The 17,887-nt window shown below is 41.1% G+C and overlaps 1 protein-coding gene across 31 annotated transcripts in view; it reads right to left on the bottom strand.

Moving 5' to 3' along the window:
• POSTN (periostin) overlaps positions 1-17,887 on the bottom strand; it is a 53,226-nt gene that overhangs the window by 19,353 nt on the left and 15,986 nt on the right. For all 31 annotated transcript variants that reach the window (XM_083593089.1, XM_083593064.1, XM_083593086.1 and 28 more), the window contains exons 8-15: positions 13,365-13,577; positions 12,674-12,808; positions 11,206-11,354; positions 8,063-8,199; positions 4,843-4,973; positions 1,887-2,017; positions 1,486-1,588; positions 671-738 (exon numbers count right to left, since the gene is read on the bottom strand). In XM_083593089.1, the coding sequence (XP_083449215.1) occupies positions 671-738; positions 1,486-1,588; positions 1,887-2,017; positions 4,843-4,973; positions 8,063-8,199; positions 11,206-11,354; positions 12,674-12,808; positions 13,365-13,577 (1,067 nt within the window). The remainder of the gene's footprint in view (positions 1-670; positions 739-1,485; positions 1,589-1,886; positions 2,018-4,842; positions 4,974-8,062; positions 8,200-11,205; positions 11,355-12,673; positions 12,809-13,364; positions 13,578-17,887) is intronic.

Here is a 17,887-nt window from a genome sequence, read left to right as displayed (position 1 = left end):
GCGGGAAGGTAAACGGTATTTCCGTGCGCTGCTCTGGTTCGCCAGAAGCTGCTTAGTCATGCTGGCCACATGACCCGGAAGCTGTACGCCGGCTCCCTCGGCCAATAAAGCGAGATGAGTGCCGCAACCCCAGAGTCGGTCATGACTGGACCTAATGGTCAGGGGTCCCTTTACCTTTACCTTAAGGGCTCTTGGCACCCATGTCAAAGTCGAGTTTATGGACAGTCACCCTAGCTTGCTCTTTCAGGTGCGCCAACCCCACAAGAGGCAAGTGTGCAATGGAGCAATGTTCATTGCATAGCCAGGAGGATGTCCAAAAGTGGAGTTAAGAGCATGGATCCTATTTGCAAAGCCCTCTTCCCACCTCACTGTCACGGTTGTGGCCATCAAAGTGTATTGATGCTTAGTAGGCAACAGGAAAAGAACGTCATGGAACTGATGATCATCAACATTTGGTGAAATAGATATGCTTTGTGGGATAGGAGCTATTGATGTCTCTCTGCTTTGGGCATCTGCTGGATGGCTAACTGCCCCACATCTCACTGACATTGCTGTTCTATGACAAACATATTTTCTGGCCTCATGGACAAAAAGCAGTGGAAATAAACCCACCAGTGTGATTCAGATTTGGCTCTATGTGTTATCACAAATTGCAATCTATAGAACATACCTTGAGCTGGATGTACTTAATCAATTTTTTCAGAATTGTGAGGAGCTGGTCATTTCCAACAGGTACATCTACGTTTTTGTTTATAAAGAAAAAGATAAAAAAAGTATGGTGAGATAAAGATAATTTTAACACAGAGAGAAAATCCTAAGCAATACTCTGGTTTCTTCAAAATGGAAAGTCAGTAAAATGTTTCGGCTATGCCCTATATATGAATAACTTGAATTGGAAAACAGGAGAAAGGGATTGTAAAGTTCTCAAATGCACATTTCCTCAGAGTAATTATAAACATAAATATTGCGTTTTCAAGTACTTCTGTCCCAGAGAGCTAAATGCTTCATTTATTTCTTTTCAATATTTATATACCAACTCTATACCGTCTAAATTACCATCTCTGGGTAATTTTTAAGTAAAAATTAAAACCATAAAATGCAACATGAAACAGAACTCGAAAGCGAAAGAAAACCAGCTCTAAACAAGAACTAAAATATAATTAGCAGCAGAGAATTATATCAGTACAATAGTGTGAAAACTGCTAAAATATTTAAGAATAAAAAGCCTGGGAAATAGAAAAGCTCTTTGTGTGCTAAAAATACCATAACATAGGCGACAGCAAAGCTTTTCTGGGGCACCGCTCAGAGATAGGAGACGAGTGTAATGTTCATTCATCTACCATCAGGTGAGATTTGTGCAGATGACTGAATCAATTTACCAAATGGTCAGATGCTACAGAAAACCTGCTTCCCTTTTGATTGGAAAACAGCACATGAATGGTCTAAGGAACATGGGTGAATACATTACAATAATCCACAACCCACCTGCGGGATACAGGAGCTTGTCAATGACATGAATCACACCATTGGTCGCCATAAGGTCAGATTCCTTTGCTTTTAAATCATTCACCAGAAGAGTGTCATTCACCTAAGGATTAAATAATAAAGGTAAACAACAAAAAGAGAGAATACATTTCCAAACAGTTGAAATAAATATTATTATAATGTCTAGTATCTTATATAGCGGAATGCACATGGTAAGGCAATGTTAGAAAATCCTCTTCTGGCAAAACGCTTTAGGGACTGCAAGTGAAGCCAAAAGAGTTCTGACAAAATCAGAGAAATTTCTTGGCAGGTTTCGCACATCTCTCAGAATACTGTCTCCGTCCTTCAACTTAAATTACAGGGTTAATAATTCTTGTCGAAAGGTTACTGTCAATACTCACCACTTTCAAGTACAATTTGCCGCCTTGGATAGTTTTGAGGATGTTGGTCACACGAGGTTCAAATCCGCTTCCAATGAAAACTCCTCGAGTTAAGTGATAAAGCAGAATATTCCTGAGAGCATTTTGGTCCCCTGTGGAAGCAAATCAGTGATGGACATAAGTACGGTTGGATCAATGATTCACCAAGCCTTTCCACTGGCAAGTAAAGTTTCCTACAGGGGAGCTGTTTATTTTTATTTTATTTTTTTGTGCTACAGAGAATCTGTTTACCTTTTAATCCCTTATCCCAGAACAAAATGCCCTAAATTCAAGATCTGGTTTTTTTCCACATCCACAAGGAAAATCAGAGAGTTGAGCTGGGATCAAGAACCTCTGACAAGACCAGGGGCTCTTTCACCCTTGAAAAAATAAAAATAAAATAAATACACAGTAACAAGGTTGTTGCCTCTAGTAGTGTTCAGAGTTTCATAGAAGGCATAGTAGACTGTGAATAATCCAAGAGATTATCAACTAGGGCTGGATTTTAGTGTATTGTTGATTTGTTTATTTCAACAGTTTGTGTATATCTTATTCACAGGCCCCTGAAATTCAACACGGGTATCAACTGGATATGGAATAACTGATTAGTTCAAAATCGGGAAAGGAGTACGACAAGGCTGTATATTGTCTCCCTGCTTATTTAACTTATATGCAGAATTCATCATGAGAAAGGCTGGACTAGATGAATCCCAAACTGGAATTAAGATCGCCGGAAGAAATATCAACAACCTCAGATATGCTGATGACACAACCTTGATGGCAGAAAGTGAGGAGGAATTAAAGAACCTTTTAATGAGGGTGAAAGAGGAGAGCGCAAAATATGGTCTGAAGCTCAACATCAAAAAAACTAAGATCATGGCCACTGGGCCCATCACCTCCTGGCAAATAGAAGGGGAAGAAATGGAGGCAGTGAGAGATTTTACTTTCTTGGGTTCCATGATCACTGCAGATGGTGACAGCAGTCACAAAATTAAAAGACCCCTGCTTCTTGGGAGAAAAGCAATGACAAACCTAGACAGCATCTTAAAAAGCAGAGACATCACCTTGCCAACAAAGGTCTGTATAGTTAAAGCTATGGTTTTCCCAGTAGTGATGTATGGATTTGAGCGCTGGGCCATAAAGAAGGCTGATTGCCGAAGAATTGATGCTTTTGAATTATAGTGCTGGAGGAGACTCTTGAGAATCCCATGGACTGCAAGAAGATCAGACCTATCCATTCTTAAGGAAATCAGCCCTGAGTGCTCACTGAAAGGACAGATCCTAAAGCTGAGGCTCCAATACTTTGGCTACCTCATGAGAACAGAAGACTCCCTGGGAAAGACCCTGATGTTGGGAAAGATGGAGGGCACAAGGAGAAGGGGACGACAGAGGATGAGATGGTGGGACAGTGTTCTTGAAGCTACCAACATGAGTCTGACCCAAACTGCGGGAGGCAGTGGAATACAGGAGTGCTCTGGTCCATGGGGTCACAAAGAGTTGGATACGACTAAACAACTAAACAACAACAAATCATTCAGGAGTAGGTATGGTGATGAAGTTCATTTAATGTTCATGTGCAAACCAGGCAGAGGGCCTTCTCGGTAGTGGCGCCCGCCCTGTGGAACGCCCTCCCATCAGATGTCAAGGAAATAAACAACTATCTGACTTTTAGAAGACATCTGAAAGCAGCCCCGATCTTTTACTGTGTTTTTAATGTTCTGTTGGGAGCCTCCCAGAGAGGCTGGGGAAACCCAGCCAGATGGGCGGGATATAAATAATAAATTATCATCATCATCATCATCATCATTTCCCGCCATGCATGTGATCACTCACAAGCAGTCTTCAATATGGATCTTTTCATAAACTTTTCACCACCACCCCTTTCTCATCACTGTTCTCGATCGCCAGGCTTAAGGTCGTAAATCTGCCTGGCTCACTGTCATTGTTTTTTTGATTCCCTTCCAATTCAGCATGACTGCGTGTGTATTGGAATCCTCTGCTGTGTACTCTGCCTGGTTTTTAAAAATGCATATTCTGTCTACTCCTGCTGTGACTGTCAGAAGCATGTATTCTCAGAAAATATCCACTTATTATTTGAATACACTTTGTCTGTAGGAAGTGGAAGTTTTTCCAAGAAAAGTCAAGGATCTTTAAAGGCTTAAATTCTGGTCTATGAACGCAGTAAAGATTCGTATTGTATTGTAAAGGCTTAATGGTTAGTATCAAAATGTCCAAACAGGAGCTTTGTTGTTTTATTCTGCAATAGACAACCACAGCTACTATAGAACTTGGTAGAATAAAGAGGTGTCTTCCTCTTTTCAGTCCTAGAGACTTCGGGAAGCTAAAGTGGGCAAGAGAAATCATACACCATCTCTCACAAGCAGGGCCGGATTTAGGTTTGATGATCCCCTAAACTACTGGAGGTAATGGGGCCCTTTATATGTCCAGCTGTCCTTCATCAAAAACAAATTGACACTGGTTTTTTGTTGCTGAATATATGGTAATATGTGGATGTAATAGGTATCTAAAGCCATTTGTACATAATATGTATTTTATCAAGTAATTGTTGAACTGAAATACCATTAAGAAGAAGTATGTTAATAGTGAAATACAACCCTGTATATATTAATGAGCAAACCAGTGATATTTTAGGGAGCAAGCTAGCAGGTGGAGCCCATTACCTACATCATAGGAGCCTACACAACACAAAACACTGTGGCTGTATGTAGGTTTTATTTTATTTGTTTTTTATCTTATATTTTGGAAATGTACATCCAGTGTTTTCCCCCTTTAAATTTTTTGGGGGCCCCCGAGAGAGTGGAGCCCTAAGCTATAGCTTGTTTAGCTTATACGTAAATCCAGCACTGCTCACAACATTGAAAAGGACTACTGCAGAGAAGCCACTGGCTCTGTGATCTTCTTTTTGTGACCTACTTACTTATCAGGGTCTGTTTCTCCTGCTCAGTCAAGCCTTTGAAAGCATCATTAGTTGGGACAAACAAGGTCCAGTCACCAGGTTGAGAAAGAACCTCCTCTAAGTCTGCTGCTTCCACTAGGCTGAGGAATGTGCTGAGGAAGAAAAGAGAGCACAAAACAATTAACAACTGCCCAGTTTCTGCATGAAGATTGTCCTATTGTTTCAGATGAAGGTGTTCACAGGCAGAAGAGTGTCCCTAAAGACAGATTCATATTATGAAGGAGTGAAGGGTGGCAAACTCATCAATCATCATCATCATATTCACCATCATGATCTTTTAAAAGCGTTAAAAAACTGCAAAAAATATCTAAAACCAAGTTTAAAATATTTCAAAAACATTTTCAGAACAGTTTACAACTGGTTAGGGAACCTTTCAATGTTTGATGCGTTACTGTATTTTAATATTTTGTTGGAAGCCGCCCAGAGTGGGGAAGCCCAGCCAGATGGGCGGGGTATAAATAAATTTATTATTATTATTATTATTATTATTATTATTATTATTATTATTATTTAAAACCTACTCACGCAACTAGTGATTTCAGGAGTTGCCAGGAACTCTGTCTTTCAGCCATCAAATGGCTGGATAAACAGGGATATTTCTGAATTCCTCCTGGAAGTCAGTAATGAAGGAAACAAGGTGTACTTCACCAGGAATGGCATTCCACAAACGGGGAATTGCCACAAGAAAGTCCTGTCATGGGTCAACGCCAACTAGGCAGCTCCCGGTGGTGGCAACACCACCAAGGTCCCACCTGCCAATTGGAGGGTCTGAGATGGTTGACACTAGGTAAGTTGCTGCTTGAGTCCCAAAACATTTAGAGCTCTGTATGCTAATAATAAGGGGTGTGGGTGGTGCTGTGGTCTAAACCACTGAGCCTAGGGCTTGCCGATCGGAAGGTCGGCGGTTCGAATCCCCGCGATGGGGTGAGCTCCCGTTGCTCTGTGCCTGCTCCTGTTCACCTAGCAGTTCGAAAGCACGTCAAAGTGCAAGTAGATAAATAGGTACCGCTCCGGCGGGAAGGTAAACGGTGTTTACGTGTGCTGCTCTGGTTTCGCTAGAAGTGGCTTAGTCATGCTGGCCACGTGACCCAGAAAAACTGTCTGCGGACAAACACCAGCTCCCTCGGCCAGTAAAGCGAGATAAGCGCCGCAACCCCAGAGTCGTTCACGACTGGACTTAATTGTCAGGGGTCTGTTACCTTTACCTTTATGCTAATAATAACCCCTTGAATTGGGCCCAGTAGCTCACTGGCAGTCAGTGCAGTACATTCAGGTGTGGTGATACATTGTCCCTTTTTTTCTGCCCCCATTACCAGTATAGAAGCCACATTCCACATTAGCTACCAGCTCCAGACCATCTTCAAGGGCAGCCACACATACAGCACATTACAGCAGTCCAGATGGGAGGTCACCAATATGGTGTCCTCAGTTTGTTGTAGGACTCCAATTCCCATCGGGCCCTGCCAGAATGACCAACTTTCAGGGATTCTGGTAGTGATAGTCCAACAACATCTAGAGGGTGCTATATTGGCTATATTTAGGCAATGTACGTGACTGAATTCTACTGGGATGTTTCAGACATAAACAGCAAGGCTGCTGCTTTTCATCTTTTCCCTCTTTTCCTTGAATTTAAAGAAAGAAAAAGCACCACAAGCATGCTGGGATAGGAGCAACCAGCAAGAAGATACGAACAGCAAGGCGGTGAAAATATAGTACTCTCTTTTTCTGATATACCCTCCGACATTTCTGGCTGGAAAATGTGGAAAGCAATAAATGATTCATTCTCCTAGTCAGATTTTTTTCCTGGAGAACATTATAGCTGTTGTTTTTTAAAAAAATATTTTGCAGTCTTGCCTCCAGCTTCGTGGACTTGATCATGATAATAGTTGACATTCGCATGCATACGCAATATATCTGCCAAAGTACATTTAGAGGTAGTATATATTGAGAGCTCCAAAATGCAAGTACCAAGACAGTTCCTGTATCTTTGCGCTACTCATAAGGAAAATTGGCACAGATGCTGCTTCTCCTATCAATACAGCATTAGAACTGGAATTCTCCCTTCCAACTGTAGTCTGAACTTTATTGTATTTGATTCCTTTGCTATGGCTTGCGGCTGATGCAAATAAAGATTCTATCATCTATAATCTATCTATCTATTTATCTATCTATCATCTATCTATCCATCATCCATCATCTATCATCTATCATCTATCTATCATCTATCTATCATCTATCTATCTATCATCTATCCATCCATCTATCTATATCTATCATCCATCTATCTATCTATCTATCTATCTATCTATCTATCTATCTATCTATCATCTATCTATCATCTATCTATCTATATCTATCTATCATCTATCTATATCTATCTATCTATCTATCTATCTATCTATCTATCATCTATCTATATCTATCTATCATCATCTATCATCTATCTATCATCTATCTCTATCTATCATCTATCTATCTATATCTATCTATCTATCTATCTATCTATCTATCTATCTATCTATATCTATCTATCATCTATCTATATCTATCTATCATCATCTATCATCTATCTATCTATCTATCATCTATCTATCTATCTATCTATCTATCTATCTATCTATATCTATCATCTATCTCTATCTATCTATCATCTATCTATCTATCTATCTATCTATCTATCTATCTATCTATCTATATCTATCTATCTATCTATCTATCTATCTATCTATTTATCTACCATCTATCTATCTATCTATCTATCTATCTATCTATCTATCTATTGTCTGAAAGGTTTGGAGGTTTCCCTGGGATCTAGCCCCAGCTTTTCTTTTAAAATTTCATTGTGGACTTATGAGCCACTGTTTGCTTTTTAAATTACTAAGTATTAAAATAATTGTTTCATTTTATGATCCCCCAAACCTCTAATTACAGATGGCAGGCTATTCACTAAAACTGGTGACAAGAGTCATCCACTCACAATACTTTACGGATTTTATTGTCCTTTTAGATCATTTTCACTCCAAGCCTAAAACAACAACAGTTAAACTGAGGGTGGGAATTTTTAAAAGAATGATTCTCAACATCACTCAGTATCAGCGTGTATAACTGAAATCTCATCTTTCTGTTTAGTTTGCTGGGGGGGGGGGAGGGAGTTTTGATACGGTTAAAAATCATGGTTTACCTGAATCGTTTATCCGATCTCAATACTTCATGTAGAGTTTTCTCTGCTGGATCAATTAATTCCCTGAAAATGTGGATAAATCCATTTCTTCCCTCTTTGCTTCCTCGAACCATGCATGAATTCTCAACACATACAGCCTAGTAATGAAAAAATAAACAGAAGTATCACAAAATGCAGCCTTGTGGGTAATCATATTAAACAAGCTCTCGATTATGCAACTTCTCCAAACTTTTGTGCTATATAAAATGTAGTTCACCCAGTTCTCTTGCGGGTGCTTAATTTCTGCTCTTTTCAGGAACCAATGTTCCCTGTTGGCTGTACAAAATGTGCAGTATAGCAACGAATGGCACAGCTTTTTTCTAGATGGATGGAGTGGAAAGAGACTTTCTTACTGATCATGTTTGCATGGGACCAAGAAGTTTGCTTTGGTCCACAAAACTTTGAGCTGTTGTGCGACTTTTCAAGGGAACAAGGGGAGCGAATGTGAAAGAACATTTTCCTACTGTGGCTATGGAGAAACCACAGAAATGTTTTAATTTTTTTTTACTTAAAGCCAGCCATTTGTTTGTATTTGAAATATACCGTTCTCCCCGAATGTGTTTACAAGCTAAGCTGGATGGATATGAAGAAATCCAAGGCAGGAACAGGAAACAGTTTTAAAAGTATCTAAATGGTCTTCAAACATTCTCAGAACCCAAATTTTGCACTCTGGCTCAGATTATTCCCAGGGTTGCGATATCCTGAAAGGTCTCCTTCCCTTTTAAGGCTCACTTTCTCCCCAGATAGCCTTTCCCATCAAACACTTGGATTGATGGGAGAAACTGAATCTGGAAAGATTTCGCTTTCGGTACTGTTCTTTAAAGTACAACTAACAAAGGAACAGCTCTCATGGTTCAGGCTAGGCCACTAGAGATGGGCAAATTTTGCAAGTTCTCATTTTTCCAATCTTAAATTCAGTTCTTACTGATTTCCCATTCAGTCTGTGATTATTATTTTTAATCCACATGAAAATACAGTGGTACCTCTGGTTACGTACTTTATTCATTCTGGAGGTCCGTTCTTAACCTGAAACTGTTCTTAACCTGAAGCACCACTTTAGCTAATGGGGCCTCCCACTGCCGTCGCGCCACTGCTGCACAATTTCTGTTCTCATCCTGAAGCAAAGTTCTTAACTTAATACTACTTCCAGGTTAGCAGAGTCTGTAACCTGAAGTGTTTGTAACCTGAAGCGTTTGTAACCCGAGATACCACTGTACACCAGAATTTCAGTGTGAAGAACTCCTAACATACACATTCTTGTATGCAATTTCCCCAAATATACACATTTTTTTTTGCAAAGCAATTCTCTTAATGCATACTTTTGTATACACAACGTTAGCCTAGCATACATGTTTTTGACATTACTCAGCTGGAGAACTGTACTGCAAAATTCATAAAAGTGTGAATTTTTAAGGATTACTCTACTTTGCCTCATGTATTGTTTGGGAAACAGCTAGTTAGGTAGGCTTGCCTTTAAATGTAAGATGAATCAAGTTTCTTCCCCCTCCCTAATGGCAACCCATTTCCAAGTTTAAAGCCTCAGTTCTCAGATTCTCAGGAGCATCGGGCTCACTAGTCACCTTTCCAACAAGTCAATTTGATTGCTGGCATTAATCCTTGCTCTCTGAAATCACTTTTTTTTTCATTGATGTACTCAACACATGGAACTGCCTTCCAATCTTATTCTTCTAATTTGCTAAAGCACTGATCTTCAACTGGTGGATTGGGACCCACTAGTGGGACATAGCCTGTCCAAGGTGGATCACAACAGGAGAAGAAGAAGAAGAGTTTGGATTTGATATCCCGCTTTATCACTACCCGAAGGCATCTCAAAGCGGCTAACATTCTCCTTTCCCTTCCTCTCCCACAACAAACACTTTGTGAGGTAACTGAGGCTGAGAGACTTCAGAGAAGTGTGACTAGCCCAAGGTCACCCAGCAGCTGCATGTGGAGGAGCAGAGACGCGAACCCGGTTCCCCAGATTACGAGTCTACCGCTCTTAACCACTACACCACACTGGCTCTCATACATAGCACTACCACTATGCAAATATATGGTAAAAGACTAAGAAATGGCTCCCCAGTATTTTTGGGTTAAAAGTGGGTCTTGGGCCCAAGATTCTTGCTTTAAATCATGCATTTTCCCAGCTGCTGTCAATCTCCCAGCTAGACATCATTAAAAAGCACAACTGTGAATAATTCACTACACCTCTCTGTAAAACCGTATACAATCCTTCTTCCCAAAGGCCACACACTGCCAAAAGCTCATGGACAAGATTGCTAACCAGAAACACTGGGGAGATGAAACAATGGACTCATTCCTTATAAAATTTACCTCCAGATACAGAAGAAAAACATTTCGGATCCTGGCTCCTTAGAGCTTGTTCCTGCCCCACTTTAAATCAAAGGAATACTAAGAACACAAGCAGAGCAGGGAAAAATCACTGGGCAACTTTGGATACTGGATTTCCATGGTAAAATCCAATTTCTGTTAAAACGGGGCAACATAATTTACTCTTATTCTCAAAGGGCATTGGATCTCTCCAACTGTAAATATTGAAAACTATACAGTCGTACCTTGGATCTTGAACGCCTTGGGTCCTGAACAAATTGGCTCCTGAACGATCGAAACCCGGAAGTGAGTGTTCCGGTTTTCAAACTATTTTTGGAAGCTGAATGTCCAACAGGGCTTCCACGACTGCCAATTGGCTGCAGGAGCTTCCTGCAGCAAATCAGAAGCCGCACTATGTTTTTCGAATGTTTTGGAAGTCGAATAGACTTCAAGAACAGATTCCATTTGACTTCCAAGGTACGACTGTACTGTGTAAAGAATACCTTTCAAAACCGGTACCTGCCAGGTTCCTAGCACAGACACATATTTAACTATAGAATTGTTGGAGATGGTTTAGCAAGGATTCCAGATTTAACTTTGGGGTCTAAGAATTACTGAAATTTAAAAAAAGTTTTTAATAAGGCACAGTGAAGTAACATAATAGTGTAGATTTTCATGATTATGTTGGAGAACCCTATCCCTTTTCCAGCAGTTCCAACACATTGCAATCTTTTGCTGTCATAAATGTTTCCCGAGTTTCAAAATTCACTTACTGTACGATACACAAATACTCTGAGCTTCTTTCCTCCCAGTGTCTCCAAGAACTGTCCATTGTAGAGGTCATTCAGGCCAATTTTCACTTTCAAAATGTGATTCTGCAGAATCAATCTGAGGATCCTCTGGTCCGTAGTTAAGACGTCATCTAACAGTTTGGATAGAACATAAATTAGGTTTTGTTCATGTAGTTTTACATATAATCTCAGATATAATGGAAAATGATATTCACCTCCATTCAGCTTTGGGCTCATTCTTTCACATCTGTTATTTACCCAAAAACCAACAATTGCCTCTTTTTAAAGCATGCAATAATTTGCATGATGCATTGTCCTCCACTGAATTCAGATGCGTGAAGAACTATTTGAGTGGTCAAATAAATGCAAAGGTACGGAGAAAGACTGGCAGTAGCAGGCTGAGATGCAGTGACAGTCTTTTCTCTTGGTCAAGATGAGCCTCATTATCCAATATTTGTACCCATCTGGAGCCTCTCCAAGCTCCAAGCTTGGTTGTAGATGTAATTCAGTCATAGACATAATTGGGAATTTGGGGGCGGGGAAATTCTCTCTCTTGCTCTGACTCTTTTTAAAGCAAGTCCAGACACTTCTATACCAGGAATTTGAGTTAACTGTTACTGTCCTCACAGGCTGTAGTAATGACAACTCAGCCAGGCCAGTCTTGGTGCATATATATGTGTGTGCATCAGAGAACAGAGCAACGACTCTCCTCCTCCAGCATTTGTGCTTCCACCAGCAGTTGATAAGATTGGCTCCTCAGGAATGCCTCTCCCTCTGAAGCCATGAAAGGTAAAGGTCAAGGACCCCTGGATGGTGAAGTCCAGTCAAAGGTGACTATGGGGTGGCAGCACTCATTTCGCTTTCAGGCTGAGGGAGCCGGTGTTTGTCCACAGACAGTTTTCCGGGTCATGTGGCCAGCATGACTAAACCACTTCTGGTGCAACAGAACACCGTGACGGAAACCAGAGCATACAGAGCCGTTTACCTTCCCGTCACAGCAGTACCTATTTATCTACTTGCACTGGCATGCTTTCAGACTGCCAAGTTGGCAGGAGCTGGGACAGAGCAACAGGAGCTCACCCTGTTGTGGGGATTCAAACCGCCGACCTTCTGATTGGCAAGCCCAAGAGGCTCAGTGGTTTAGACCACAGCGCCACCCACGTCCCATGACAGTGAAGCAACCATAGCTGGAACTACCAGGCACTCACTCCTAACCATGGAGGCCCCATGGACTTCCAGCAACAGGTCTCACGGAGCTATCTTCTTGTATTGATCAACACTTATTTGTAGAGTCTGAGCATCCTAAATCTATCAAAGGCATTTCAGTTTCAGTGATTGTAAGTAGTTTCCACTCTCTCGTGTTGGACTTCTTCACAAAGTTGTTGAATAAGATATTTAAGATATCTCCTAAGAGTTTTTTTAGTGCCACCAAGTCTGTCGGTCTACCTACCGGAGAAAGCCCCATTCACTGGAGCTAGCAAGGTATATTCTTCCTCTGGCTTTAAAGCTGCGGCCAAGCCAACCTGAGACACCAGGTCTTTGAAGGTGGTTTGTTGAGGACCAGCAAGCTCTATAACTTGCTTAGCTGAAATTGAGGAAGAAATGGGTGGACATTAGGTTTCGCTCCAAAACTCTCGGCAAACAGACAAATATTTTTTAAAGGATACAAAGGAATATCCATAGAGTTGATAAATGGGTTACTTCTTCAAAAGAGACAATTAGTTGAGAAAACCTGCCTATCTATTCCAGGGGTCAGTTAGTACTAGAGAAAGTGCATAGGACTGGAAGTCACCTGTGTGTCACTCTCAAGGCAAATCTTTAAAAATGTAGTATGAACACAGACAACTGGGAAACACTGGCCTGCGAGCGCTCCAACTGGAGAACAGCCTTTACCCAAAGGTGTCATGGGCTTTGAAGACACTCTAACTCAGGATGAAAGGGAGAAATGTGCTAAGAGGAAGGCACACTCGGCAAACCTTCACTGTGACCAACTCCCGCCCAGAAACCTATGTTCCCACTGTGGAAGGATCCAGAATTGGCCTCCACAGTCACTTATGGACTCACTGTTAAAACCGTGTTTATGGAAGACAATCTTACTCGGCTATGAGTGATCGCCAAAGAAGAAGAAGAAGAAGACTCACCGGAGTCAGGAATAAGCACTTGGTCTACTAGATGAATGACACCATTGCTTGTCACAATGTCTTTTCGCTTCACCATTTTGACGCCATTGATTGTCAAGCTTTCACCATCACAGCCAACTTCGACAGTATTGCCTTCCAAGGTCTCGTAGACACCTCCACTCATGATGGCTTCAGAACACTGGAGAGTATTCAGAATGTGGAACTTCATCAGAGCTAAACAGGGGAGAGAACAGAAAGGACTCAAATGAAACCTGAGGCGATGCTGCAGCCATCTAAAACTGGTACGTTTTAGAAAATACAATGCCATTATAAACAGTTAATGTAATGAGTTTTGCTTTCGTTTTGTAAATAATGACATTCATTTCCACTAGAGATTGGAACATAACAACATTCTTAACTATTTAGGGGGAAAGAGAAATTCCCACACACCTTTAGTAGTACCCATACTGAAACATTTGCTATGTGCTTGTTCCAGCTAGAAAAGTGAGTATGGACTGCACTTGAACAAGACCTTATATGCCTTTGGACAAGGGCTTAGCCCTTCAAATGTACATTTCATTGTGAATTTTATTTTGTACCTTGCAATTTATTACATTAGAATCAAAATCATGAGCAGAAAAATAGCAAAACTATTAAATAGCACATATAGCTAGGGATATTTAGAACATATATTTAAACTGTTTCATTAAAAAGAACAACCTGTACATTATCTCTCTGGTGGCAATATGTGACATGAATCAGTAACTTGCTGTTTGTGGGAGGGGGGCAGAGGGAGAGGCAAAAGTTGCCAGTGCTGCTTATTTCAGACAGTTCATACCGAGCTGCCAGAATGGTGCTCGTTTCACATATCAATCTCTTAGCCATTCCTGCATTGCAGGGGGTTGGACTAGATGACCCTTGGGGTCTCTTCCAGCTCTACAGTTCTATGATTCTGTGATTCTACTATGTTATGCAGGAATCTCAAACCCAATCGCATTTGGCCATTAAGCCTACACCAGGGGTCAGCAAACTTTTTCAGCAGGGGACCGGTCCACTGTCCCTCAGACCTTGTGGGGGGCCAGACTATATTTTGAAAATAATAATAATAATTCCCATGCCCCACAAATAACCCAGAGATGCATTTTAAATAAAAGCACACATTCTACTCATGTAAAAACACCAGGCAGGCCCCACAAATAACCCAGAGATGCATTTTAAATAAAAGGACACATTCTACTCATGAAAAACACGCTGATTCCCAGACCGTCTACAGGCTGGATTGAGAAGGCGATTGGGTCGGATCCAACCCCCCGGTCCTTAGTTTGCCTACCCATGCCCTACATGTTCACACCGCAGGTTTCCCAAGTAGCAATGCAGTTCTCCTAATGAGCTGTCACAACCCAAACATACTATGATGAACTCAGCATCTGAATTCAAAAGCAGAAGCCACAGGAGAAAGCAATATGCAGCAACCCCACTAGCCCCTGTGTGGCATAACAAGTCTTCGTCCAGTTTCTGGAACACTGTGAGAGAGCCAGTCTAATGAGGTTCTTTGGACAGGGAGACCTATAGTAGGAATTTTAAACTTGGTTGTCTCTCAGCAAGGCTGTTGAAACTATTCTAACCGTTGCCACTATCATAACATAATAATAGCTCTGGATTATAATAATAGGTTATTACATCTATCATGACTGTGAAACTCACGAGCCCTTAATCAAATAATATGATCCCTATATTTAAAATGTGAATTGGAGACCAATATTTGACCTGAACCCTTATTTACAGTGCACTTAAAAGACAGCGATGATCTAAGATATTTTGGTACTTGAGGAAGGAAGTTCAAATTCCCCCTGCAATTGTAAAAATGTAATAAGCACACTAATTGACACCTAGCTCTGCCTCACAATAGAGGCTGCCCTAAAAAAGCAAACACCAAAAAGTGGTCACATTTCTCTTTTTGCTCCCCAACTTATTCCTTTTCAATGGACAAAATAGGCTAGTGGCCAGTCAGTTGGTAACCATAGAATCAATTTTGTCCCCCAACCACATCTACCTATTTTAGTGTGAAGCTACTCCCTCATTTTTCTTTAAAATATCAGTGTGCTTCTGGTGCACTCTGATAACATGGAAAAGAAAGCTTCACTCTTCCCGCTCTTTTATGCAGCATTTTCTGCGGTGCCAAGTGGGGTAATTGATCTAACAGGCCAGTTGGGAATTCCCTCCCGGTAAGACGGTTCTCAGCTGGCATGCGGCAAAGGTGTTACGAGAGAAGCGGTAAGGCTAAAGGCATTTCCAGCCTTTTCCTGCCAATCTTTAACAGGCGCATGGTCCCACTGAGATAAAAAACCAACTGGAGTGAGTTATAAAATCGACAGCCAGCCCAACAACTAGACCTGACACCTAGGTAAACTGCCAAGGCACTTCTCTAACTTAAACATCTGACTTTGTAGTTTCCCTTCCTTACCAGAAATTTCCTTTTTTATCAGGGACAGTGCTTTGGTCATGGTCAAAAACCCCTCAATTTGATTTGGAAACGGCTCTGCTAGAGAATTCTCGTGGGAGAGGTTGCCTTCTCCTCAGAGAGTTCTAAACTGATGTCTTACTTGAAATACCAGGTTTCTTGAAAGACCACTTCCTTCCAAATGTACCTTCTTGAAGCTTAAGAAATCCTGCTCCTGGTTAAGTCAGGAAGGTAATTATGAGCGATACAACCTTTCTGGTAGCCGCACCCCGGGTATGGATTTGTTTTCTCAGAAAAGTTTGCCTGACGCCATATTTTTGGTCAGGCAAACCTTTCTGTTTACCCAGGCCCAGTGGCGTAGCGTGGGTTGTCAGCACCCGGGGCAAGGCAAGTAATTTGCGCCTCCTAACCCGTGGATTTGCGCCCCCTAACCCTAACCCCCAGATGTTGCGCCCGGTGCGGCCGGCCCCCCCTGCACCCCCCACGCTACGCCACTGCCCAGGCCTTCCAAGCAACTTAGGTAACCTGGATCTCTGAGTTTATAATTTTGGGACAATTGTGCTCTTTTTGTTGTTGCATTTATTTGGTTTTGATTTTAATGCTGCTATGGTTTATTATTATTTATTAAATATGAATTAACACCCTTCATCCGCAGATCTCAGGACGCTTCACAACATAAAATTTGTAGTAAAAATAACAACAGCAGCAGCAGCAAACCAATAATTCTCCCTCCCACAACTCATTTAAAAGGGCATCGGATGTCAATCAACCAAAGGCCTGGTTGAAGAGGAACGTTTTTGCCAGGCGTCTAAAGGAGTATAATGAAGGTGCCGGGTGAACTTCCCTGGGGAGAGCATTCCACAAATGGGGAGCCACTGCAGAAAAGGCCTGTTCTTGTGTTGCCACCTTGGGACCTCTCATGGAGGTATAGGTTAGTTCATATGGAGAGAGGCAGTCCTTGAGGTATTGTGGTCCTGAGTTGCTTATTTTTTAGTTTCAAGGTTTTATTATTATTACAGTGGTACCTTGGTTCTCAAACGCCTTGGTTCTCAAATGCTTTGGTTCTCAAACTCCAAAAACCCAGAAGTTCATGTTCTGGTTTTCAAACTTTTTTCGGAAGCCGAACATTCGATGCGGCTGTTGTTTCCGGGGCACCTGCACCAATCAGAAGCTGTGCCCTGGTTTTTGAACATTTCGGAAGTCAAACGAACTTCTGGAACTGATTAAGTATGGCGCTTTTGTTTTTGCTATTAATTTTGCATTTTTGTTTTTGAGGCTTTTTCGATTAAATTGTTTTTGTGACTGTGTGGAACCCAGTTCAGATTGTTTGACTGTGTGACTGTGGAAATGGATAAAAGCCCCCCATCCAAACAAAGATTATCATCAGTGCAGGTAAGAAACAAAAAATAATTTAAATTTTTATCATCTACAATATCTTATTTATTTTATAGTACAGTACATTGATTATTGCTTTCAACTTATGGATCAATGGTCTCGTTAGATAGTAAAATTCATATTAAATTGCTGTTTTAGGGGTTGTTTTTAAAAGTCTGGAACGGATTAATTCAGTTTGCATTAGTTTCTATGGCAAAGCGCGCCTTGGTTTTGGAACACTTTGGTTTTGGAACGGACTTCCGGAACGGATTAAGTTTGATAACCAAGGTACCACTGTATTATTATAAGCTGCCCAGAAAACTTTGTGTTATGGGGCAACATTCAACTGCACCAAATAAACAAAGAAATTACACATACATAGTTAGACGCCAGGGGAAGGTGAAGGTTATGACATGATTAAAACAATTGGAGCAGAAATGTTATTTTCAGTCAAACGAGATTGTCGTAAGCTTATAGGAGGAAGATAGCATTTGAGAGATGGTTTTATAGTGAGCACTTCCAGATATCCTGTTTCTAAAGCTGAGCACGACTCCCTCGAGATCCTCCCTTTCTTTTTCCTTTGACATATGAAGCAGGGAAAATTCTTACTCCTACACTGTCTATGTATCAACTGCCCTTTCTTAATGAGAAGAACAGATGCAAGCTGTAACTTGCAGTAACCATTAGCTGTAAAGATTCAAATGGGACT

This window comes from Podarcis filfolensis (genome assembly GCF_964270895.1).
Source record: "Podarcis filfolensis genome assembly, chromosome: 17".
Taxonomy (NCBI): Eukaryota; Metazoa; Chordata; class Lepidosauria; order Squamata; family Lacertidae; genus Podarcis; species Podarcis filfolensis.
The sequence above is the reverse complement of the archived record's forward strand: the minus strand, read 5'-3'. Positions and strand labels throughout refer to the sequence as shown.